Source organism: Poecilia mexicana, unplaced genomic scaffold (assembly GCF_051168715.1).
Source record: "Poecilia mexicana isolate PSO_F unplaced genomic scaffold, ASM5116871v1 scaffold_23, whole genome shotgun sequence".
Classification (NCBI taxonomy): Eukaryota; Metazoa; Chordata; class Actinopteri; order Cyprinodontiformes; family Poeciliidae; genus Poecilia; species Poecilia mexicana.
Window position 1 is genome coordinate 3,795,860 of NW_028263392.1, and position 26,781 is coordinate 3,822,640.

The 26,781-nt window shown below is 40.1% G+C and overlaps 1 protein-coding gene and 1 long non-coding RNA gene across 2 annotated transcripts in view; both read left to right on the plus strand.

Moving 5' to 3' along the window:
- LOC106927788 (uncharacterized) overlaps nt 1-26,781 on the plus strand; it is a 67,556-nt gene that overhangs the window by 25,150 nt on the left and 15,625 nt on the right. Inside the window, exon 4 of the long non-coding RNA XR_015762169.1 lies at nt 26,602-26,711. This is a non-coding gene — a long non-coding RNA (uncharacterized LOC106927788). The remainder of the gene's footprint in view (nt 1-26,601; nt 26,712-26,781) is intronic.
- Nucleotides 6,722-10,686, plus strand: LOC148152473 (WD repeat-containing protein on Y chromosome-like). Its single transcript, XM_088003514.1, has 2 exons — nt 6,722-9,437; nt 10,673-10,686. The coding sequence occupies exons 1-2, from the start codon at nt 6,722-6,724 to the stop codon at nt 10,684-10,686; spliced, it is 2,730 nt and encodes a 909-aa protein (XP_087859640.1).

Genomic DNA, 26,781 nt, shown 5'->3' on the forward strand with positions numbered 1-26,781 from the left:
GTTTGCAGCAAACCCCCTTGTCTTTGTAATGTTGTACCTGTAGAGAATAAATGAAAGTCAATAGACTTTCATTCCGTTGAGGAGCCATGTTTGAGATGTTTCTTCTCGTGGCATGGTTGAAGATGGGTTTTGCTTGAATTTGGTGATAAACAGTCATATTCTGACTTGAACAGCTTTGTAATACATTTTCTGCCAATTGCATCAGATCTGTTACTCATCAGAAAGTTTGTCTGACAACACCGGAACGACTGCCGTCAATGACCAAGGTTTAACCCCAGCTGTGTGTACATCTCTAGGCCATAACTGGAACAGAACGCATCAGATTACTGCTGTGATTTGTAAATGGCTTCGTCTCCACCATCACACTTGTAACGATTTGAGCAGATGGCCGTCGTCTTCTCAAAATACTTGGCGGTCCGTTCTCATCTAAAGCATAGCACTCAAATGAAGCCCACCACTTGCCCCATCTGTCTCTTTGTTGACCGAGTAGTCTGCTTGCTTTCTATGCAGAGTCTCCGAACTGTGTATCATGCAAGCTCCTTTAGCGGATGACTGGTCAGTAAGAGGCTTTTTGATTGCCTCAGTGTGATTTTTAAAAAGGTTTTGTTGTTGTACGCAGTATGAGCTTTGGTAAGTAGTTGTGAGGATGTTCTTTGCTGTCAAAAAGTGAAGAAATTTGTGGATTTAACTCCAACTTTTTATTGGAATCAGTCAGAAATGTAACAGAGAACTTAAACCATGGTAGGGTACTAGGCACACTCTCTGGAAGACACACCAGCTATCCGTAGACATTTCAGTGACTTTGCCCTTTTGTTTTACAGTGATGTTTTCCGAGACTGCAGATGTTTTTTTTTTCTTTCTGGCTGAAATCTCCTCCAGTTCTTTACAGCTGTGGCTTTGACATCACGGCGATTGTTGCGTGGCCCCTGGTGTCACCCCCTCCGCTCCCTCAATGCTCTGTTGTTGCAAAATAGCCTGAAGGTGGCTGTGAGGCGGTGGCTTCATCAGGCCTGTCTGTCCCACCCTGCCATGACACAAACACAAGTCTGTTTTCTTGTCGAAATGAGATTTAGTTGAGCGGCTAACGCCACCGTAGGATGGCATTAGGCCAACGTGAAGAATACACTCCACACTGTGTAAAGTTTTATGGACATCAGTCAAAAAGCAGACTTGAAAATCCTAAAGATTGCTCAATGCCTTTGTCTTTTGTTCCCTTTCTGAAAATTCAGGCTAGTACAGTAAATCTGTGTAGACAGGGGTGAAAATTTGCCATCTAGCAGGACAACGACCATAAACAACACAGCCAGACAAGGGAAGGGTTTAGATCCGAGCAAAGCCACGTGTCAGAATGGCCAAGTCAAAGTCTGAGGCTAAATTTGGTTGAAAATTTGTGAAAAGACTTGAGCACTGAAGCTCACTGACACTCTGTAAATAATCTGACAGAGTTAAAAAACTCAAATGGGTAGAAACTTCTATTTCTTGATGTACAAAGTTGACATATCTCAGATAAAAGTCCAGAAAACTAGAAACATATTCTTCAAAGGGGCAGTATTATTTAGTATCAACTTTTTTTTTAAGTTTACATGACTCCCCCTCCTGCCCCCCTGCCCCGCCCCAGCTCCTTCAAACTAGCCAGTAGCAATTACAAACACCTGGTGGAACTGCAAATTTACTGATCTCATTATAGGAGCTACTTTTCAGGGCAATGCTGGTAAAAATGTTGTTAAAGGTTAATGGAGGAGCCATGTTGTGGTGACTTCCTGAAGGCGGAGTTTCAGAAAGAGCAGGAGTTTTTAAAGATACAGAGGCCCTATTTCAACGTGTTACATTACAAAGTAAAATTTCTTTTAAGTTATATTTGATATATATAGCATTTCTTTAACAACTAACGTTAACATGGTTTGTTGATTGTACTATAAATTGAGAAAGACATAACACTGCTCCTTTTTAAAATACAGACACCCATCAGTGTGAAAGCTGCAGCTGCTCTGAGTGGCGTTCTAAGACTTTAATTTATGTTATGCACTTCAAAAAGCAGAAATGTAGATGTTTTACCAGATAAAGTGCAGCTGAAATGCTTGAAATGCAGCAGAGGAAGAAGGAGGAATGAAATCTGAGTCTGAGATAAGAGTCTGGAGTTGGTTATGAATGTTTAAAACCTAATTTATACTCACTGGCCATCTCTGAATTGTTCCTAATAACTGATTTTCTGCTGTTGTTGTATAAAGAGGCTCCAAACAACAATATGTTTCTGCACATTTCAGAGACTCTATCACTGTTTTGGAGAGTTTTTGCAGATCATTTAGAAACCACAGCGCATCTTTTGAGCCACGGAACCACAAACCTTTTCATGCATCAGCCGTCAACTGCAGCTGATTGTCTAACGTCTCTTTATGCTACCCATTCAGCGCTGCTCAATTATGGTACTGTGCTCTCTTCAGAAAGCCTGACAGCTCCGAGGACTTGTTGGTTGATCCCTCCAGTATGTCTCCGAGGCTGCACCGTAATTATAGCCTCTTCTGATCTGCAATCTCTGGCAGAGGCTGCCTCTCAGAGAGGGGAGAGTCATCCATCTCCTCTGCCCACGGTTTGACACTCATTTGCAATGCAGATATTTCGCCTCAGTTTTGGAGTTTTAAATATATAAATGAGTGCAAGAGGTTCCGGAAAGGGTTGTTATAAGAGGTTGCTCGATGTTTTTTTTTTTTTTTGTCTTTTGCTAAAATACTGTAGGTATTACATGGGAAGAATACATAAATTTATTTGGATTTCTCATGCCAATGTTTTTTTGTTTTAGAAACGATGTCAAATCAGTCGATTTGACCTAGTTTACCCACATTTGTTAGATTAGGGCAAGAGTGAGAAATTGGGATTTCTTTGGCAAGGCTGACTTAGGATTTCTTTTTACTGTAAAAGTACAAATTTGTCTTAGAATTAAAAAAAATGAAAGAGTAATATGTGCTATGTTTTAATGGCAAACCAAGATATGTGCCTCTAATCCTAAAAGGCTCCAGTGGATCAGAAACTGCAGCATACATAATGTATGTACAGTGGACCTCTGTCTATTTGCAGTTCAGAATTTGTTGATTCATTTGCAATTTTTTTTTGTGGATTGTAACTCCAAGCTATGCGCAGAAGAAGTGCCTATTAATGTAATTTTCCATTGAGAACATCAAAAGAAAGTGAAGCTTGGGAAGCTGAGATACTTGGATGCAATGCTAGTTGAAACTAGTGAAGATCATAGAGAATTGATGTTACGTCAGTGTTAAGACTGTTTTTACTGTGCATATTAATGCATATTAGTATATATTTGGTGTTTCAACTATTGAATTGGGCAATTTTAACCATTCTTTGAGGGCATTTCGACTGTACGTGGTTTTAGCTACGCAATCCACTTATAGTGAAAAATTGTGGAACTGAGAAAAGAAGAATTTTGATGTTTAAGGAAAAATATATCTCCCACAATGTCGTTATTGTAAGAAAAATGGCTTAAAGATGTTGCCTAGCAACCCATATCCTCCAAGATTGACTATTCTGATAGGAAATCAAGTTGAAATGAAAAAACATACCTCGGACCAGCAGAAGATTGGCAGAAGGAGGAATTAAAAATGGAGATGAGCACATGAGTTGCTGTGTCCTCAAAATTGTTGGGAGTTGAAAAAACAAGGCATTCTTTTCCTCAGTTCAGAAATGTAATTGTACCAGGATGAGCGATGTGCGGTGATGCTGGACAGGAATGCGTGAGTTCCTCTTCCCCTCATGCTAAGTACTGAACATTACTCAATGTCTGGCTTGCTCCAAGAGTTTGGGGGCCTCTTACCTTTCATCCATGACCTGCCGTCTTCCAGAGAGATGTTAGCTGCACCAATGCGTGAAATTGTAAAATTGCTAATGACATTTTCCCCGCATAATGGGGTCTTCTGAAATCATGCCCCCATGTTCTGGTGTTTTGATGGAGAACTGCAGTCTGCAGGATGTGCGAGTTAGGAACGGCGTGCCTGGGGACACATCCCCCATTTCTTCAGTTTCTGTTTCCCAGACTGCCAAAGGTACTTTATGTTGGTAATAAATTTAATTGAATGGATAGCGAAGCCACTTTTGTCATGTCCTTGACTCGTCCTTGCTTTCCATCTATTGGAAAATACTAATTTTTTCAATACTAAGTCAGGGATATATTATGAGCGTGCAACTCTGTGGGGACAAATAACTTCCATATTCCTAAGAAAATTGAATTGTGCAGGAATTTATTGAAGGCTTTAAAGCCTTTCACACAAAAGTATGAGACATTCACCCAAATGCTTCATTTTGCAAATAGACAGAGGAATTCTTTGTGTGTGAATAATCAATTAGAAAACATATGAATTGATATGATTGCTTACTAAATAAAGCGTCACAGTGCCAGTTTCTTGACCTAACCCAGTGATTCTTGGAAATTAAGTAAATTTCCTCGAGTTCAAGTTCTTGTTGATAATTTTTTACCCCCCCTCCCTCCACGATTCCCTCAGTGCAAATCAATGCAAAGACTTTTTTTTTTTGAGAAACTTCTCTTTGGCATTCACCATCTTTAAGTTCTTCCCTGTAGAGTCGTACCCACTCATAATCAACCTACACACCCTACCTACTCACCTGCGCTCTCGCTTTCCTTTCAGAAACCTTGACTCCAGAGCACATGACCTCTAATTGACCTCTCCCCTTTGAGCACCAAAAATGTTCAGTTGATACTGTTTTCAGAGGTCAACCAGCCAGCCCACAATTACAAAATCATACAGATTTGTTGTCGATCAACTGTGCTACACAAACATGACAAAATTTGTCTTTCATTTAATTTTGTAAAAATCTATTATATCTATTATAATGACTCAGGCAAGTTTTTTTTTTTTTTCTACATAAACATGACACAGTTGATTGACACCATAGTTTGTTCGATGTTTATACGGGTGGACAGACTGGTTGACCTTTGACCTCTGGAAACATTTAACAATATCTTCAAAAAGATGGTGGCACCAGTAAAAAGTTTTCATTTTTGAAAATTCCTCACCTGTATTTCTACTTTGCCATTTATTGGATCGTCAGGTTTCAGATTATTTTAGGACATCTTTGAATCCCTTACCAGATTAAAAAAAGGTGCTTTAGTGTTTATGCATTTTATTTTCATGGAACTTAGGTTGTTATTAATTATTTGCTTAAACTTCTATGTTATTAAAATTGATCAGAACTCTTCATTCTGACATAGAAGCTCCCTTCTTGAGTTGGACCTGCAGGGGTCACGGATGGGTAACCGTATAAACGCCTAAAATGTTAAATCAATAAGTAAATATATAAATATTCTACCATCCAGCCTATATTTTGGTGTGGCGTTTGTACAATTTCCATTTTACATGGTTCTGCAGACACTGAAAAGAGCTGGAAGAAGAAAGTTAGTGTCCAACATGTGTACATCACGAGTTACACAATGCGCTCTGTGTTGGCCCAATTTTGTTTTTTGTGTAGTTTAGATGAAGGGGGGGGGCAAAGGTCGGATTCGCCAGTGAAAAGACAGACTATAAAAGTTTCATTTATTCATATAATTAACTGCTGCTATTTCAGTACCGGCACGTGACTTGGTGCACATTGGGAGACGAGTTGGAGTGTGGTGCATGTTATGTTTAGCCCCCTTCCACAAGTCAGACGGTGCCTTACGAAAACAGTCAAGCCACTTGAATTTTTACACATCTTGTAAAACTACATGCCTACAGTTATTTTTATTATGATGCTGTGAAAGACCAACAGAGTGGCACATTAGGAAACGTGGTGTGCAACACCCTGAATAAATTCCAGTGCAATCAGTCGTCTTCAGAAGTCATGCAATCACTAAACGGGGCCCACTTCTGTGCAGTAGAGGTCTACTAAAGAACATTAGTGAATAAGCACCTATTGTCAATACCAGGAGACAAACCATATCAAAGATAGGGTTGTTGAGCAATTAAGAGAAGGTTTTAAGTTATTAAGCAATATTCCAAAATTTGGCTGTCCACGTACAAAGCGTGGCCTGGAAGGAACTGCTGTTTTCAGAGAATCAGCCAACATTCCTGTAGACACCCACAGCAGTTTTTGCTGCAGTCAATTCTCAAACCTGGGCTTCATTCCTACACTTAAACTGTCTGGATATATTTGAAACTTTATTTAAAATCAAATCGTTTTTGCTTTCAATCAAATGCTAATTGTAGCAGAGATTATTTTGATTGCAGTATGTTGTACTATTTTAAAATGGAGCTTAATACTGTAAAGTAACCGTGTGTGTGTCAAATGTGAATCAACTGGCATGGTGGTTCATCAAGACAGAAATATAAATAGCTTTCAAAACTGGGCCGCTTTCTAGTTTTAAAAAAAAAAGTAGAACTCGAAGTTTAACATTTGGTAATTGGACAGTTTTAATCATTCCATGACGTCAAACAAATGTAGCACTGGATGCATTCACTGATCCAAAATGGGCCACTTATACTGATTTTTCCGCTCCTCCCACACACGCTTTTGTTACCAAGCAACATCAGCTTATGTCACAGGGGGGCTTTGATCTTTGGTGACAGCACCTCGTTCCAGGATGCTAAAAAGCAAAAAAATTTAAAAACTCATTCTTCATTGTTTCACTTCTAACAGAGTGACACGTGACTCCAGAAACCGATATTGTAAAACTTTGTAAAATCACTTTCCAGGCAAGATGTTTCAAAAAGCAGGGAAAACGATGAAAACGGATTTCTACGAAGCCGAAATACTGAAGTCCCTTGACGGACATTTTCCCAAATCGATAGCCCACATAGACGAGCCTCCAAAAGTGGACATGTTAAACGAAGAACCATCTTCAGATTCGGACGCAGAGAAGATGTTCACGGCGGAAAACATTCCAGAAATTGTGAAACTATTCAAAGAGGCCGACACTGATGAAAGTGGAGGCCTGGACATGGATGAATTTTATGAGATGATGGCGCAAATAAACACAGAAATCACAAAAGAGGAGGTTCGTGTCTTACACATGAAGATTGACACAAACTGCGATCGAACCGTGGATCTAGGAGAACTTTTGCACTATCTTCTTCAGAGAAATGAACAAGCAGAGACTTTGGACTACAAGAACATACTTTTCCCATATGATTTCACGTACACACAGACTCACTGTCTGAAACCAATTGTGAAAATGATTTGCCGACCCTCCAATCTGAAAACCGCACAGGATTTCAGGGACTATTGCTTAATGGAACCTATCAGGTCTTACAAAAGCTATAATTACATTACGGTCACAACAAATGGCACGCTGAAATACTGGTCAAATGACTTAAAAATATCAAAATGTATTCCCCTTCAAGAAAGAGAGACGACAACACCTGCTTATCACCATACTCCCAAAATGCATGTTTTCGATGTGTTGTACATCAGCGATCTCAAAATGCTAGCTGTCTCAACGTCTGACCGAGAGATCTTATTCTATAATTGTGAGCAGTTTTCTGATTTAACGAGAATCAAATTCTGCATCTTGGAGGAAGAGTTTACAGCCATGGACTACTACTGCAATGGGAACAAGGGCATTTTTGCGTGTGGCGACTCAAGAGGATTTTTGTTTGTTTACGTCTCCTATTACATCCACGATAATGGGCTTTTCAACAAGAAGAAGTTGCAAAGAACCTCTTTACGACACTACCCAACTGTGACTGTCTCATCTCTGCTGTGCACCAACACCTGTGAAAACTTTGATAGTCTGAAGATTTTTATTTTTGATGACATTTGCACTCAAGTGCAATACATTCCATCTTTACAGTCTTTTACCATGTGCGGTACGACATCCAAATTCATGGCCGTCGTAGAGTGCATGTTTGACCAAGAGAGAAGTGAGCCTGCTGTCAACGCACAGATCTATAGAAGTCCTGGGAACCACAGATTCTACAAGTCTGTTGCGTATTCTCCTTGGTCCAGGTATTTCTTGACCGGTGGAATGTCTGGCGTTCTACGGGTGTGGTTTCCTCACAAAACCAAATCATATGAACGTGAATTATTAGGACATAAGGAAACTGTCAGCCATGTTGTGTACAATTCCATAGAGAAAATGTTTGTCAGCATATCAATAGACAAACAGATATGTTTTTGGACTGATGGAGACTGGAACCTCAAGCAGCGTATTTTTCCCAGTGGCTTGATACCAACTGCCCCAATCACCAGTGTATGCTACAACATACACAACAATGAGTTTTACGTTGCTAACTCAGTTATTGGAAAATGTTTTGGAAGGGGAACAAATGTTTTTCATGAGACCTTGAAATCCCACTGCATGCCTTTGTGCAGTATGCTCTATCACGGGATTTACAAGCAAGTTATCTCTGTTTGCCAGAAAGGCATTGTGACAGTGTGGGATATCTTGACCGGAAAGGCTGTTATGGAATTTGACATTACACCAAGCAAACACAAGATTGCTGGAAACACATTCTTGTCATTCGATGAAGTCAACCGCAAACTGATCACAATTTCTTGTGACAGGTTAATAAAACATTGGAACTTTAACAGTGGAGAACAGCTGGAAATCCTAGAAGCAACCTTACCGAATGACGTGACTAGCATTGTCCTCATGAACGATGTCATGTACATTTCCACAAAGGATTCCTCAAAAATCTTACAGCTGAATTCTAATGGAAAGTTAATGAATGAGTTTGAGCATTTTCTATTGAACAATATTTCCTCGATGGATCACCATGACGACAAACTGATTGTAGCATCCAGCAATGGCAATATTCTCACCTGGGATTTAGAAACTTTAACCGTTTTGTACTATATCAACACGACAAACAACCCTAAAATACAAAGCCTTGAACTGTATCTTCGCCAGCAAACGCTTCGACATGATTTGTTGATCGAGTCTACTCTGAAGCAAGGTGAAGAAAAAAGAGTCCTATTAGTAAAATCTCTGAAGAGCAGAGAGGTTAGTGCTACAACAGGCACATTGCTGACAATAGGTGATCTTTACATTACGGCGTGGTCAACGACAATTAATGGAGGATTGATAAGTAGGTTCAAGGCAGTCATACAAGATGGTGCTAAAATTACTTGTGTGTCACTTTCTGAAAGTGAAACAATTTTGCTGACAGGTGATAGCTATGGAGTAGTTTGTTTGTATGATATTGAGGATTTTGGTCTTCAAACAAAAGATAATATGGAATATGAGACAATCAGTGGATGGCTATACCCTTCACAACCAACTCCACTGATAGCCTCTTGGAAAGCTGGTACTTCTGAGTTGATAAGTGTTGCATGTGATCCTGCTTGCGAGAAAATAATTACAGCAGAGGTGGATTACAATGTGAAACTCTGGTCAAGCACCGGTACCTTTGTTGGCATCTTTGGAAAGGATCGATGGGTGAACATGGTTCCAAAACAAGTTCCGGCAGTAGAAGACATAGAGATAGTTGGACCAGAGAGTATGCCACCACAAGAAGAAAAAATTATAGATGGCATGGAATTTGACTACATGATCTACAGACAACCATTTTTGTTAACTTTAATACATTATCTTCAAGAGACAAAGTACATGCAATGTTTGACGAGGCCATTGCCAGAAAATTCTTCTCCTATAGATGTTTCAGTTGAAGGTGCAATTGCTCAGTTTGCTAAAGTTAGGAAGGAATTGCTCTTCATGAAAAAGCTGAAGCGTATATACCATGACGAATTCCGGAGCACTAAAATAAGATGCCTATCTAGACTTTTTAGTGTGCCTATAGAGCCAGAAACTATAGAGTCAGAAAAATCTCCAAGTGAAGATGAGGAGAAAAAAGCTGAACAGCCTACGAATGAGGTCCAGGTGCAGCCTGAAGGTCTTCAAACTGAACAACCTACAGATATCCCAGAGCTCATAGCCAGTACTGAGGCTGAAGATATGGAAACATTAGAAACATTTGAAATTGATTATATATTGGCTGGCTTTGACAAAAGCCATGAATACATCAAATTTTTTGAAAGCGAAGAATCACCAAAATTATCAGACGAAAATGAAGAGGTGAAGCCATCTTGGCCTGTGAAATTATTACAAATTGCCCTGACTGAGCCTTCGCCAGATGGAACAGAAAGTAAGAGCCTTGTAGAAATGCTGCCTGTGAATAAAACAAATCTTGACAAACTACTAGAGAAACTGCTAGCGTTGCCGCCACAGATCCAAACAAGGCCTCGGTTAAGTCGATCAGAAAGTAAAAGGGAGAGTACATATGAAAAGGAGTCGAGAAGTGACACTATGGAAACACCAGGCATCATTCTGTCATTATCAGAGAGATTAAAAATGCTTAAGTCAATCCAGGAACAATTTGACTTATTTGAACCTGAAGAGTCTATAATTGAGGAGACTCAAAAACCTGAAATGCCCTCTCCACCACCACCAAAAAGAAAAATGGTAAGGTTCACAGAACCTCTTGAGCAGCCAAAAATTGCTGAGTCCCTTAGACATAAGACTAGGCCAGCAAAAGGTGTTCTGAGAAATGCAGGCAATGTAGAACAAACGCCTGAGAAGAAAAAAGATGCTGTACCTCTAAAAAAGAGCCCAGACGACCTGCAACCTTCAACAGTTCCCTTCCCTGAAAGCCGATTTATACATCTAGATCGAGAGAAGCTTGACAAACATCCTACTAGTGTTTTGAAATCGTTTTTAATTGCTCCATCTCCACAGACGTCAGTCACTAAAATCGACACCGTGGGTAGAGCAGAAAAGAAACAACAAAAACAATCGGTCTCAGAAAGGATTAAAGCCCTACATTGTGGCCTGCCAGACTTTAAACCTGTGACGACACAAGCCAAAAGTCAGATTATATCAAAGACAAAGACCTCTCGTATTCCTTCATTACCACCAACATCCAAAAAGGTTTCCTTAATGCCAACGCATCATAAACCAGTCCAACCCAAGACTCCTGCAGGTCAAGCTAAGCCATTAGGCATCTCAAGACTATACACGGGCACAGGCAGACGTACGGATGAGAGGGAAACAAAAGTTCTACCATCAACTTTAAAGAAGGTGGAGCCCCTGAAACCCCCAGCGGCCCCCAAAGGCACATCCAAGGTGGTAGAGAGCTTAACCACACAGAGGGGCAAAAGACAAAGTACACATGAGGTGGAAACGAAAGATAAAGCAAAACAGGTTCAGATCTCTGAGAGCGAACAAAAGCCACAGCCTGCTCCTCCGCCCAAGCAGAGAAAATCCGTATGCTCAAGAGGACACAACGAGATTTGTATTGAAGAACCGCCTTTAAAAATGTTACAGCTCTCAGACAGCGACGACGAGTCGCATTCTGCACAGTCACCTGAGGCCCAAGAGCGCAAGAAAAGAAGACGGTCAACAAGAGGATCTGTTCAGGAGAAGAGAAAATCTGTTCAAGCACCATCGCCACCAGCATCCAAAACTTTGGAAAAGGCAGAGCGCCCGCAGATTAAACAGAAGCCTGCTATTACCTCGACTCGTTCAGCCACGCCGTTAGAGGTGGCGAGAATACGGAGATGCAGATTTGGACATTTGTACGTAACTGAAAAAAGTCTTCAAGTGTTGCCGCCAATAATGAAAAAGGTAGCCCGTTCACCAACTCAACAACAGCCGCGTTCATCGATGACTTCTGAAGCTAAAGCTCTCCAGATAGACCATACACACAAATGCATCAGTGAAGCTATGCATGCGAGGAGAACAAATCTTCTTTTATTACCACCAATATCAGGAAAGGCGGTGACCCCTGAAGATACAATGGAGGTGAGCGACAGGGAAGAGGTACAACAGAGTCGTGACGTATCAGAAAGCAAGGAGACCAAACTAGATTCAGAGCTTCACAAAGAAACAAGACATGTTCACTTTGAATGAGTGGAGTCTTCTGAACAGAAAAAAATCAGAATTGCATTTGGTCTGATTTAGGAATTTACCAATTCAATACACTGTGTGTGTTGTCTTCTGGTCCGTCATTGGGGTTTTCTCCGGGCACTCCGGTTCCCCCTCCCCCCAAAAAAACCCTCTTTCCATATAATGACTAACTTTAAAATGTTAAGGAGTTTATCTAGGTCTTGGCCAATATCAAAAGTGGCTTGTGAATGCGGTGATTCGGTAGATAATGGCACTTTTAATGCAAAGTTGACTCTTTTAATTGACTTTTAATATAGGTTTTAATGCAACTTTGCATAAAAATTTAATTTGTTACCAAGTAATGCAAGGTTGACACTTTTTATGCACTTTTACGCCAAAAGCACAACCCATGTATTGAGGCCTTAGTCCTCATACCGGTGGTCGCAGGTTCGATTCCCAGCCTGGTGACATTTGCCACATGTCTTCCCTCTATCTCATAACCCTCTTTTCTGTCAAACTACTTTCAAATAAAGGCCACTAGAGCCAACAAAACCTTTAAAAAAAAACAAAACAAAAAAACTTCCCTACTGGTTGACGATAAGACATTTCTAATCTATTCTTTATACTACAGAAATGAATGAAAGACTTTGTAATGACCGAATTGTGTAGGTGTGCGTGTGTAAGTGTGTTTTAGCATTTCTCACCTTGTAAGCCCCTTTTTTCCAACAAATGCTACCCAAAGCCTGGACCCCGTAAGAAGGGCTGTTTTTTGGTAGAGGTGGGCGGATCAATCCAAAATACAGATATCAATACCAAGTTGATATCAGTATCAGTATTGTGGTAAGGTCGATACTTTAGTTTCACATTCCCTCTTGAAATTTCAACTCACTCTACTTCAAAAGCAATTTTGTTTTGATTTGCTCCGAAATAATATATTTTTGTATTCTTTTTATTTAGTAAAAAAATACACGTGGATCTATTTTGCTTTTCTATTGTTTTCTAATTTGTCATGTTAATATGCTCTTAAAGTATTTTGTAGTCACCTATAAACTTTGTCCAAATTCTGTTCTAGGTTTTAGCAAATTAATTCAAAGGAACTCCTTCGCTCCCAAGGAAACACCTAAACGTCAGAAGTTTTATGTCAAACTCTATATAAAAGTATCGATATCATATTGGCATTGATTACATTGGCCCTGTATTTACTTGGTATCGGATCAATACCAAAATAGGAATTATCGGGCACCTCTAGGGATTAGTTTTAAGACTAAGGAGTGAATTTAGTTCAGGTTAGACTATGTAAATGAATGAAAAATGAGTGGAAGTCAGTGTAAAGTCCTTGTAAAGATAGAAAGGTGTGTGTGTGACCTTGTATTTGATATAATGTAAGGACCATTTTCCCAACTAAAGTGACCCGGGCCCATGAGAAGAAGTGCTGCTTTTGGGTTAGGGATTAGAGTGTGAATTGAGTTTAAGTTAGGTTTTAAAAAAATAAGTGAAAAACGAATAGAAGCCAAGGCAAAATCCTTGTAACAATAGAAAGACATACTGTGTGTGTGTGTGTGTGTGTGTGTGTGTGTGTGTGTGTGTGTGTGTGTGTGTGTGTGTGTGTGTGTGTGTGTGTGTGTGTGGAAAGGAGCTTTGGAAAATGAGCATATATTATCAATTAACCTTCAGACGATAAATGAATGATTATGGAAAAAAGTCTCCTGCTGCCAAGAGCTTCAGTCTGTTAAAATGGCAAGCAGAGACGAAGAGCTCCTTTTCTAGGACAGTGACACGTTCACTAAACCCTCATCTCTGATTGATGGTAGTTGCTGGTGTCCCGGTCATTCAGCCAGTGGATAAAACTGGATCAATGTGGCAGCCATGGTAGTTTACGATGCCAATAAGATGCTCTCTTAGTTTCTTTCTCTGCTGTAAACAGAGCGGCTGTGGTAATGGACTAGGCAGGTACTTGTAAAGCCAGAACAACCCCAGCTGTAAAGCAATGGGATTCCAGTGTACCTCTCTCTTCAGAGATGAGTGTTGCTTTTCAAGAGTAGTTTCCACTGACCTAAAAATGGAGCCTTTCTCCAGCCCTGCAGCATCCCTCATTACACATTATAAATAATGGATTACCTTTTATCTTTCTTGACTATTTCAATCTCAACTATGGGTTCCAGTGTTTATTCTGGTCATGGTGTGAGCTTTTCTCAGTTTGAGGTTCAGTTCCTGAGCTTTGGATCTTTGCTGCATGTCTCCCCCCTTCTCTCTACCTATTTCCTGTCTGATAACTGCAAAAAAGGCCACTAGTGCTATAACAAGACTAAACTAAACAAAACAGTTGTCCAAATGTACAGTTTATTCACCAGATAGGTTTTTGTTGGTGTCATGAGGTGCTTATGACACCAACAGTACAGCACCCACTGGTAAATGTGAGCACATGCACACCACCGCCACAAGATCTATGCTTAAACAACACAAAAAACACAGCAATGATCAAGCAATAACATTACCAAATCTAGTTTAGTCTCATATTTTGAATTAGGTGGCGTCGACCATCTTTTCTAAACTGTTGCCTCATAGAGCAATATCAACAGTTTAGAGAAAAGCTACTTACCCATCTAGATACAGCTAGCTAGCTAGTTATATCTAGATCAGTTAGATATCTACTAGTTAGCTATCTAGCTAGCTAACTAGTTAGTTAGCTAGTTAGCTATTTAGCTAGCTAACTAGTAGATATCTAACTGAGCTTTTAGCAATGTAGCTATATCTAGCTATCTATCAATTGCAGTTCATCCAAAGGAGCAACTAACTAGCTCCTTTGGATGTTCTCAGTTGGACATATTTTTTATGAAACATAGCCCAAGGATAAAGCGTGGCAAGACCTTCCAATAAGAAATGAAATCAGTAAAAGATGTCCTGCCCTCCATGTCTTGCCTGGTTTTCTTATTATGAGGTGATGTAGATGCCTGATGTAGTTCTGCCCCAGAGACTGCCATGTAGCATTGACGAGGTTTTGATAAAAATTGCATTCTTGCTGACACCTGCCCTGCTCTCCCTTCTTTCTTTATTTACAATGTAACACACAATTTCCTGTCCACCCTCCCCCAAGTCAAATGCAAATATAAATGCTCTCAAAAACAGGTTTGCGTTTTGAAATTATCTGAGGAGAGAAAACGGCAAGGCAGTTGTTTTTAGCTAGTCCTGCAGGATGGCTCCAGGAAAGCAAGCTGTCTGCTAGACAGTCGGCTCACTGCTGCATACCCACACTGGTGTAATTCAGTGAGCATGCAAAGGGTTTAATAATATTAATGTCTTCAGATGGACTAAAATACTGTAGGGAAGTGGGGGTGGGATATAAACCAAACAAAATTCTTCTCTAGCAAAGATCTTATTGGCAAAAAACACCCTAAAATGTATTATATTGTTTTTAATCAGAAGTTACCATAGTCCTGCATTTGTATTCATCTCCAGCGAGCTCATATTTTCAAAGTCTAAACCTCCGACTCAGTGGGGTCCATCCTTGTTTGCAACCTCTACAACTTGTTCACTACATATGTAGAGTCAATGTCTGCACTTGTCATGGAAACAGCCACGTTTTTATGTAGTTTGGTTAACGAAGAAGCTTTTCTCAATTCCAGTTTTCATTATTTTCTTAGTTTTAGCTAACTCTAATAAGTTTGATGCACTCTAGCTAAAAAACAAGTGTTGCCTGAACATTCATCCAGCTTCTGGCGACATCGGTTTAAAATGTGCCACAGTTGTCGCCGTTTTGCCGGTTGTTTACACTGGAGCATCGATCGGTTGAGTGTTGACTCGTGTGGCGTGGGGAGGCAACCTCATTAACTCGGCACACATTTACTTTGCTGTCATCCGCTGTCAAAGCCCAGCACATACTACAGCTCAGCCCTTTTAGATGGCCACACAGCTAATCAATTGCAGTTCATCTCTGCTCTGCACCCCCGACTGGACCCGCAGGTATACACCCCTAGCCCTCCTACGAACATCTCTACTCATTATGGTGACAGCTGATAACAGGGGAGATGGAGTGAAAGCGAAAGGGGAAAAGGGAGTCATTCCTCAGTGTTGCTTGGATAATCTGGGTTAGGTTGTAGAATTGGTGTCTTCCTGTCACTCGCAGGCCAGAAATTTACAATTGCAGGCTTCGTGTGGACGCATTCTAATAAAATCTGATTACAGACGCTGCTGCTGCAATTAAATATCAGATGACAGTTCCTCGTGCCCAGTATGCTGATCAGACTGGTAGGAGTACTGCAGGGTAGGGGGAGGGGAGGGTACTGTTATAGCTTCACTGGTCTTCTGCATCATATGTCTAAAGGAAATAGAGTATTAAATATGCATATTTTCTTTGAATACACATACAGTGCTTACAGTGTAGGGCTGAAACGATTCCTCGAATGATTCGAGTACCTCGATTACTAAAATTCCTCGAGGAAAATTTACCTGCTTCGAAGCTTCGTTAATTTATGTTTTATTAGTTAGCGCACCGTGTTCCGGCCGGGACTTCATTTGCGTTGCGCGTAGCTCTCACTTCCGCCTCTGAGTTGTTGACAAAAGCTAAGTCTCAGCGGCATAAAGTCCAATCTTCAAGATTGGCCCGTGGGGATTTTATTGATTGATGATAATGCCCGACTTTTTATCGTTTTTGGGGAACCAATAAGCATCCTTAAAATGACTGGGGAATGCCTGGAGTACGGCAGCATTTTCCTCCGGGGCTGCTGGTTGAAAGCGAACGGCGGGAAGAGCGCTGAGGTGAGCGGATAGACTGAACAGGGCGGGCGGCTGAGTAGCTTATGCTTACCGTGTAAATGTAGCTTTACCGACGAACCGCACAATAAATTTCATATCCCGGTCTGAAGAAACGGGTGGCGGAGCGCATCGTACATGGCTGGTAGATGAGTTTCTGAGTGTGACCAGTGTCGCCCTCTCCTCCCACTCCAGGCGGCATTTCCCGTATTTTCAAACCCAAAGCGTGACAGGTTAGGTGGCAAGGTGAGTTTAATTAATCTATTAAACTCACTGAAGATGAATACATAAACTAAAAGCTGGATTGTAGACATTTTTTATAAGCATATTTGTGAGCCTGCCTCTTTGTTATTAAATTCAATATAATTTCAGATTTTTCTATAACTTTTCTTCTGGTTAACTTAGAAAGTGAGCTATTATTGTTACAGGTTAGTTTTCTAAACTACAAAAAAGCAACTGTTAGGGATGCTCAAATATGAAAAATTGGACTGATATTGATATCTGATAGTAACACCGGTATTATGCCAGATTTACCAATATTTCATTTTATAATTTTTTTTATCCGATTACTCGATTAATCGTAAGAATAATCGATAGATTACTCGATTACTAAAATATTCGTTTACAACAGCCCTATTACAGTGATTCTGAAATTCAAGAAGTTTAGAATTGCAGATCTCAACCCTTACATGCGACTCTGTCTTTTATTTAGCTGAGTAATGACGTTTCAGAAAAACAGTAATTTAAAAATAACTGTACTTGTGAGATAATTGTGATCAGTGTTGGCTCGTTGACATTTCTAAGAATGTTTAAAATGTGCTAACAATGATAATTCCAGTTATTGTACACTGCTTTTAATTTGTTGGTCAGTACCTAGAATGTCAGTCGATCTGGAAGGTTTTCTTGACTGAATCAACAAAAGAAGCAACTAAATATTTTCTGTGTTGTGCACGACATTATGTTATGTTAATCCGTTTTTGTGCAGGTTCCAGCTTTTTTCTTCTGTACAATTTGGAAATACATAAAAGAACCAGACTGGATATTTTTTTTATATCCAGTCTGGTTCTTTATGTGATCCAACATGGCGGGACTCTGGACATCCAATACCCAGGGCAATAAGGATTTGCTTTCTTGTCACAATCCCCTTCTCCATTGTCAAATCTCATTCTAGGTAAGGTGAGGTCATCTTATTTATATAGCACATTTTCAGCAACAAGGCAATTCAAAGTGCTTTACATGAATTATAAGGAAATACAGTAAAACAACAAACCAAAGGAAATAGCAAGACGGGAAAATCAGAAACGTTGGAAATTGGGCTGGCCTTGAGTGTCCACGAGCTGTGTTGAGTGTCCGGTGATGTAATTTTGCACATCTACCCTTAAGTGTCTAGTTTCTTCGAAACTCTTGGTGTATTTGTTCGTTATGAGTTGAAGAGTTTGGACCTCAATGTCTGTCCATGGAATTATCGATTTGCAGCTCGCCATCTCATCAACTACTACAATCTCCTTGCAGATTGAAAATTGTGGCTGAGATGTTGATGTAAATTCACAGGCCAATCAATGAACACAGTGTACTTCCAATCACACGTGACAGAGTTACAGAGCAGTAAGTGGTACACCAAAGTGAGCTACTCATTTGTGTTGTGGCAGTTCTGGTGCTGAAAACCAACGGATCAAGACTGCTCCTTAAGTCTTCCGATTCTTCTTCTAATCTATAATAAAGCAAACTTTAAGAAAAGGTGTGATTCCTTACTTCAGAAGGACTTTTAACAGATTATGATTCATATTTCAGTCATAAAAATCAATCGGCATCGCTGAATAGCATCGTAAAGATACTATAAATCTGACCAGAAATGTGTATTTTACGAGAATGGCTTAGAACCAGAAGGTCTAGATCTTTATCACAGTTTTTGCGTATGTCTGTTTTGTCTTATTTTGCTTTTGGCTACATGACTAAAAAGCAACAAAAGCACATGCGCTGTGATCTGTCTCAACACATTGAATGCTCAAGGGCAGTCTGGGAAGGCGAGATGAAATTAGGATTCTTCTTGTTTACTTCCAAGATTAAAAAACAGAGCGGAGAGGCCTTTGGCAGTAATATTACATCAAGACTCCAGTTCAAGTTTTGCTCTGAACGCACCAAGTTGGTTCCTCCTTATATCCTAGTGCTTCGGGTAAATATCACTGAGGACACACTCTGGGGAAGATGCATCATTTCTCCAGCTTTGAACAAGACAGCCTAATTTCTGTCCTGAATTGGATTACTTTTAACCCTGTAAAACTGAATACTTGGGGGAAAAAATACTTCAAAGAATGGTTGATAAAACTTGAGTTCAACAACAGAGAGATTTATTGTTTATATTCAACCCTCAGATTAATACAAAGTTTTAAAGTGTTTCAGGAACCCCTGATTCATGCAACTTCTTTGAAAAATATTTTAGAAGTGTGGACTGTGGACTCTGACATTAGCATTGGGGACGTCAGCATTGAAAAGCTTCGCCGATAGGCTAACTCCTTTTAGCAGAACTTGAACACAACAACAGTCTTCTCTAGCAACCCTTAAGGTCATTATTTGGGTCAAAAATAATCGCCCAATGGGCCGAGAGAAGCAGTTTTGTTATTAATTTGTTGCTCCAAATGTCGGTTGTGCGTCAGGTTTCTGGGAACGTCTGCACACAAAGGTTCTGGCCTGAACCATTGTACGTTAGGAAAAAGAAAAGGGACTAATTGCGTAAATTTATTATTTTTTGTAACGTATTATGAAATTAATGCGTTAAAGTACCAACTGTAATATACCGAGACTTTCTGTCTTTGTACTCTCACGTCTTTTCCAGCCTCCAACAGATTCTCTTCCTGGATTGCCGAGTGTTTGTCCTTACGTATATTGTTGTAAACACTGAGCTCTGCTGAGGAAAAGCTTCCACATTCTGCCACTTCCAGCTACGCCCCATTCAGTCTGTCAGACGCACCTGTTCCTTACCAAGTAATCACCCACGCAGTTGGAGAAAGAGGATAATTAGGGGCTCAACTAGAACTATGAATACTAGAGTAGCAGTGCTACTATAAATAAGTATTCCAGGTGAGTATTTTTAGTACATTTTCTATTTCCACTCAATCAAAGTTAGCAAACAATGAGAAAACCTACTGTTGTTTGACAGTGTATGGGGTCTTTGGAACATTTCTTGACAACTTCTTAGGTTGGTGTCAAAGGATTTTAGTATTGTAGGACAAATGTATCTGAAGGTTAGTTATATTATGCTTAGATAGAGTCAGGGAGGTTTGTCAGTCCTAGTGGTTGCATGGATTATGCGGTTTTATTATTAAAAGTGAATGTTGATGCTGGCTCATTAAAGTAGGTAGCAAAAGTTGGATATATCGGATCAGATTTTTCCTTTAGTGTTTTAAATTAATATCTTGGTAGCAATTAAAGATTCAATCCCATACCGTTAAAGGGCAGCCTTTTGTCTTTGCTGATGAAGTATTGCAGCCGACCCGTTCTCTCGGCTGAGTGCAGCCGCGTCCGGCGTTGACTTTGAATGGCTAAGTGCGAATTACATCGCCGGAATAGCAAATTCTGTTGTTGGAAAAACCAAGGCTGAATAAATGCGTTCCTGCTAATCAGTGAACCAAACACTAGGCCACGGGTGGAAATGACAAAATTAGCTAATCAAATTGGATTAGAAGTACAGAGCTGGATCTGCGCCGTGAATTTCATTGAGAGAGGAAATAGACTTTTGAATAAATTCTTTGAGGTTCACTGCTCGGGACACAATTATCTTACATTTAACTGTGCTTTTCCTATCATGTCCTTATTCCAGAGGGGAATGCAGCTCTCCTATATATCCTTATTAACAGAGTGATGCCTCTCCATATGGTGGGGGGGAAAAAAAAAAAAAAAAAAAAAAAACACTGGCACATCCTCATAAGGTCCTCTAGGCATAAACCCGTTCAAATGGCAATTAAAACGGAAAAAGTCATTTAATCAGCTTTCCTGTTACTCAGTGATACAGAAAGCATGTACACACAAGAAGAGCTTGTTTTAGAGGATCTCAGTTTCTGCTGATTTGCGGGCCTCCGTCAGAATCCCAGGAGGCTTGGCGTGTACAAGGAAAAGCAGCAGCGGGGGCTTATTTTCTCCTTTTCCCCCAACTGCTCAGAAATTGGTCCCAGGAGCTCTCAGAGTAAATTCAGAAGGTAAACGACACTTCAATTTGCTCATAAATCCAACAGATTGTAGCTCCTGCTGAAGAATTGAGTGCTAAGCGTAGTGGTGGAAAGAGACAGCAATGTATTTAGAGCTGCAAAGCTCCTGGCGCAATAATGTTTCACTGCACAGCTTTAAATCAGAGGATTAGTTTCAGTTTCCAGTTTGTCATCTTTTTGATTTTCCTCTTTATCAAGCTGCTAATCAAACAGCTGCCACTGAAACCCACTGCTGCTTTTCATGTTCGGTTAACCCTGGGAAGCACAAAAAGGTGTAAACACTGGTTATATGTACACAGTGATGGGTTTTGATAGGAGTCAAATGGGTGGTTGCCCAGGGCGCCATTAGAAAGGGGGACAGAAGTACTAGATAAAAAGAAGACTAATCTGTTAGTTGCTACTCTAATTGGGTGGGGGGCAGCTAACGGTGGGGCATGTTCGATATCTACATTGTCAGATGTTCCAATACATCCAATCGTTATGTTGGATGTACCGGTGTAGCGATTGGTACATCCTATGCAACATCCAATTATGTATTGGAGTAATACGTTTTTAAATATATGGGCGCAAAAATAACAAAGTGGCAGGAATTCTGTGATGATTTATACACATTTGTGTTAATCAAATGCAATGTTGACCATTTAATCCCCATCATGCATCACTTCAAACAAACTACTGAGCTGTTCTGAATAGTGAGTGTACATTGAAATCAGGGGTTTCGAATTCACTGCATAGTTTAGCCAGAGGTACATTACGGTTGCCATGACAACCTTGTCTCATTTGTAATTTTTTGTGGTTAGTTTTCAGTGTTTTAAATCTCACCTTACGGGTCAAGTCACTTTTCAGATGAATTAATCAAAAAGTAGGTCATGCTGTCAGTTTCACTTTTTAGTTTTAAGCATCCAGATAAAATCCAGGTAAAATTAACTAATGCCATGATGTATATAGCATGTCTGGCTAAAAAAATAAAGTAATAATCCATTCCAGGCTGGTTTAACTGGTGACCAAATTGTGTGGGCTAGTGTCAGATACACGTAAGCAAATGCGGTAAATTTATCGACCTCTTCTCACAGCCTGCGGGCAGATTTACAGATGACTGGGACAGTTCAAGGTGCACCTGACTGCTTCTTAAGTCAACTATACTCCTCATCAGACGGTCCCACAGGCCAGTGGTTTTAAGCACCCTGAAATAAAGTTAGTTTACGAGGCCATTTCCTCTTTATGTGGAATAATCATGTCAGTAAGCACTTGGAGCAGCGCAGAATTTTAATCCAGGGTTCAAACAGCTGTGACTTGCATCTTTAGGCTGAATGAATATGACCTGCAAATGCTCCAGTCTGTCAACAAGTATTAGGTTGCAGTGCTGCAGGCCACGGTGAGCTTACCTCTCCATGGGAAATGAATCAGTTGTTACGGTAGCTGCAGTCAGGACTGTTAAAACCTGTATTTTCAGCTAGTTGTAGTCTGAAGATGATTTATACCATTTAAAAGAAAACGGAAATGTTTTTTTTCCTCTTATGGATAACTTTTATTGACCAACAGACAGAAGTAAAGCCATTGTTAGGTGACGAATCACTGGTATCAACATCACACTGGTGATCTTCCAAGATACATATGAGAATATATACAAACATTTTTGCTTAAAGTAACAATATAACACTATGATTATATAACTACAATTTCTATAAAGTGACCAGTTCTTTTTCTTTTTTAAGCAATCCTATATTTCTGCCTTGGCCTCCCATTTGTTCTTATACAAGAAGTGTTCCTTTCCTAAGACAGCTTCGGGGTACGTTGGTCCGTGAAATGTCTTCGTCTGTTGTTTTTAAGCTACTCCATGAAGCACACCCTCAACAAATAAACACGTCACGAATGCAGCCTTAACCTTGAACATGTAACAAAGACACCATGGATGCATGATGCAAACTTAATGAGCTCCCTTGAAACTGTGATTAGTAAAGATTTTATGGAAAAATCTCTAAAAAATGGACTTTGTGTTATTTTTGAAATGTTAAACATTTCTGAAAATGTTTTCACTGAAATGTCATCAGAAAAATAACCACTAATTGATATTTTCACCCAAACCTCCTCCACACAAGATCAGGAAGGACATGTGACTCAGCCTTTTCCAACATCTCCACAGCCACTTTCAATAACGCTTTATAGTTAGGATCTGGATTTCTTCTGCTTGCTTCAGCTTGTGTTACATACAAGAAAATACAAAATGGAGGCTGGAAGTTAGTTCATCCATCATTGTTTTTCCTCCAAGCCATCTTCAACGATCATTGGACGAGATGCATAGTACATCCTCTACAGGCCATCAGAGACGAGACAAACATCTGTGTTCTCCAGCAGACAGTTTACATATGAAACATATATTAGGACTGTGGGAGGAGAGAAACATGCATTCACAGGAAAAACATGCAAACTCCATGCAGAAAGAGCCCAGTCTGGGTTTCCAACTTGGGATCTTCCTGCTGCAAAACCACCAACATTGCTAACCACTGTGGCAGGAAGTGTGTTTCAGAGAAGTTCTTACCAGTAAAAACATTTAAACTTGCGCCGCGGGCTTGCTGGTCGATGTGCCGCTTCCTCTAGGCTCACCTGGTACGACCTGGTTGCTTGTTTCTCTCACAAGACCCTTCAACACTGCGCTGGAGCATTTTATGTGCTCTGTGGATGTTACCATGGTGACGCAGCGGGGTCAAAAAGAGCCACCCTCGTGACATTGAAACCTCTCACCTTCGGTTTAGCATAAACATTATCCACGATTTGTCGTACACCCCTCAGGTCACGTCTAATTGTGCTCAGCAAAGACCTTTCTTTTCCCTTTTAGCTCACACTCAATGTATTATCACACTGTTATCTACAATAACAATTTGAGTAATTTATTATTCCTCCCTGCGCTTTTTTTTTAGCTTGTTTTTCAGATTAGCAGATATCCTCCAATCGGGGTTTCTTTGCCTGTTCGTTAAAACTGGTCAGTTGTGTTTTATGTGGACAAACTTCTCGGTTGACATTAATCCTAACAGACAATTGATCTCCCTGCTGTCATACTGTGGTTTGTCCCTTTCTGATCACCTTATATCCCTTCAGCTTCTATCAAAACACATCACATCTGCCTATGTCAGAGTTGGCATTTGTGCCTTTACCACTGGCATTGAGATTATGTGCACTACTTGGGGGAACACAGATCTGTCACATTGTATGGTGGGTCTGTTTTCCATGTGGGGACAAAGACTGACCACATGATGCGAGTCTTTAAATTTTGAGCTAGCGGCTGGGTTTAGTGGGTTGTACTTTGTGTGGACATGCGGAGCGCCATTAGCCTAATGGATCTGGAAATGAGGTCAAGTTCAAGCAAACCGTGTTCCAGTTGCAATCAGGAGGCCAGTTGAGTTTGCTGATTATTTTGGTTCAGGTCAGACTGTCTATTTTTAGCAATACAAAAGCTGACGACAACTATGTATTTTGCTGCACTTCGTGCAAAGAGGGATGCTGTGTGTCACTTATTCATTAATACACAACCCATTATAAGAGTGAATAATAAGATAAATGCTGCATATAAAACCAGATCTCGAACCTAAGGCAATTTTCTTTTACTGTTAATTTGAAACCTGGAATTTTGACTTCGGAGCTCTGAGTCTCCCTTGTGTAGCTGTACCTTCTTTTTCTTTTTTTTTTTAAACATCTTATTTTTTGTGAAATCCTGGATTGGAAATTCAATTTTTTTTTATTAATCCTTCTGTATTTTCTTTTTAAATATAACTGTACAGTTCTGGAAAAGTAAATACGCCTCTACATGTTTGCCTTAAGTAAGGCAGTCTAGACAGTATCAAGTTTACTCTGAAAACAGATTTTCTGTGAACAGTGACCTCTTGTTCGTCATTGTCCCGGACGTCAGGGTTGGTCTGCTGTTTCACAGGCGAACGGTCCCCATGGGGGAAACAAGACGCCAACATCTGTGGACCGCCGTCTCCAAACCCCGCTTCCAAAAATTACAACCTTCAGAAAACGTGCGTAACCCTGCCTTCTCAAATCTTTAAAAAAATCACCCACATATTAGTCCAATCATGACATCCAATAACCCTTTTGCAATTTATTATAATTATCCAAACTAATAAATGCGCCTGTGAAGCATCTCCCAATTAGTGTAATTCACAATAAAATTGCAGCTATTAAGTGATGCGTTCGTGTTTTTTAGCTACAGTTGCAGACAATTCAGTGCAGCGATCCTCGCAGTCAGGAGGGGCTGCTGTAATTACCAATATGATGTTACATTACCCTAATTTCTTTCTCGTGAAACTCGACGAGTATCCAAACCTACAAGGTACTCCATGCTGCAGAGCATACAAAGGCAGAGGTTTATGCTTTCAGGTAAAGTCACCTGCACCTCTGCACTCACCACCTACTCCGTTACCATGTCACTTAATACCCCAACCCCCACATGTTTTGGACGGGACTGATACATAACCCCGGTGGGAAAGCATGAGAGATGCCTACACATTGATGGAGCCTGTTGAATGGATCCTGTATGGGTCTCAGAGTGAATTCTGAGTTAAAGTGGCGAAAGCTGTTGAGCCCATTGAAAAATATGTATATATTTTTTTAACGTGTCTTGTCCAGCACTGTGGCAGTCAGCATTGTCTGAGTGTCAAGGTGAGGCCCAACAGATTTACTTCCATAAGTGATTTATCTCTATAACTTTATTAGAAATTGTTTTCAGTTTATTGTAAATGTAATGGACACAGAAATGAAAAAGGAATGAGAAAAAAAGGGGAGAAAGGTGCGGAAAAGGTTTGAAAGGAAAGGAGATGTGAGTAGAGCAGAGAAAGAAGTTTAGAGAGAACACGAGTCAAAACTCTTGAAGTCTGCAGAAAGAGAGAAAACAAAACAGAGAAACCACAACAACAGCATATACATATATAATAGCATATGTAATGCACGCTACATAGTAACACAAGATGTATTTAGTGGTAACCACAACCCAACTGTGACTGCCTCTGACAAATACAGGTTGCCAATGACCATCTGGATGATCCAGAGGAGGCATGAGAAGAGGTCATGTGGTCCGAAGTGCAGTTTTTCTGTAAAGGGGACAGAACAACAGGATGGGATTACAGTATTTTGGGCACCAATGTCCTTCCCTCAGTAAGAGCATTGAAGAGGAGCCATGGCTTGGCTTTCCAGCATGACAATGACCTGAAACAGGGCAACAAACATGCCAAGGATTGGCTTAGTTAGTCTCCATACTCCAACTCAATAGAAAATCCTTGATCCCATATATAATTTATATTTAGCTGATCAAATTCTGATTTTGATTCCATATATTACCTGAAACAGATTTTCAGCGCAATACATTAACAAACTGCATTTCATCAGTATTGCTGTTTATTGTATTATAGGGTACAATGTTGGCATTAAGTATGTAGACTAGAATGACTGCTGGCATCGAGATGTGTTTTACCCAGAAGTTCTGCCCTGCTATTGATGAGCCCAGTCCATTTTGTTTAGTTTCCCCTGGTTTGGTCAACCATTCTTTCTCCAACACTACTGCTCAGGTTTAGATAACTCTGTATTTGAACAGAAAATGTTTGGACGCTAAACCCCCGATGAAAACTTTTCTGCTTTCCGCACCTTCAATCAGACAAAGCTTAACCCGGGACTTTAGCAGGTTCATGTTAACCAAACACCCAAAGTGAAACAGGATTATTCCCACAACCAGTGGATTGTTTTTAATTGGTTACCTACAGATAAGGAATTGAGATGAACGATACATCTTTTGGTAGTAAATGCATAAAAACTGTGTTTCCTCCTTCCACTTTGCAGACAACAAGCCAACAGAGGAAAAACTTCCCCTGCCTCGTGTTTCAGCTCCGATCTACGACTGAAACAAAAACTTCAGAAAAGGACAAAGAGCACTGCTGAGATTAAATCAGGTATGACTTTAGGTTTCAGAAATAACATTCAAATGAGCTTCTTTACCTAATACTGCAAAGTGTGACGGTA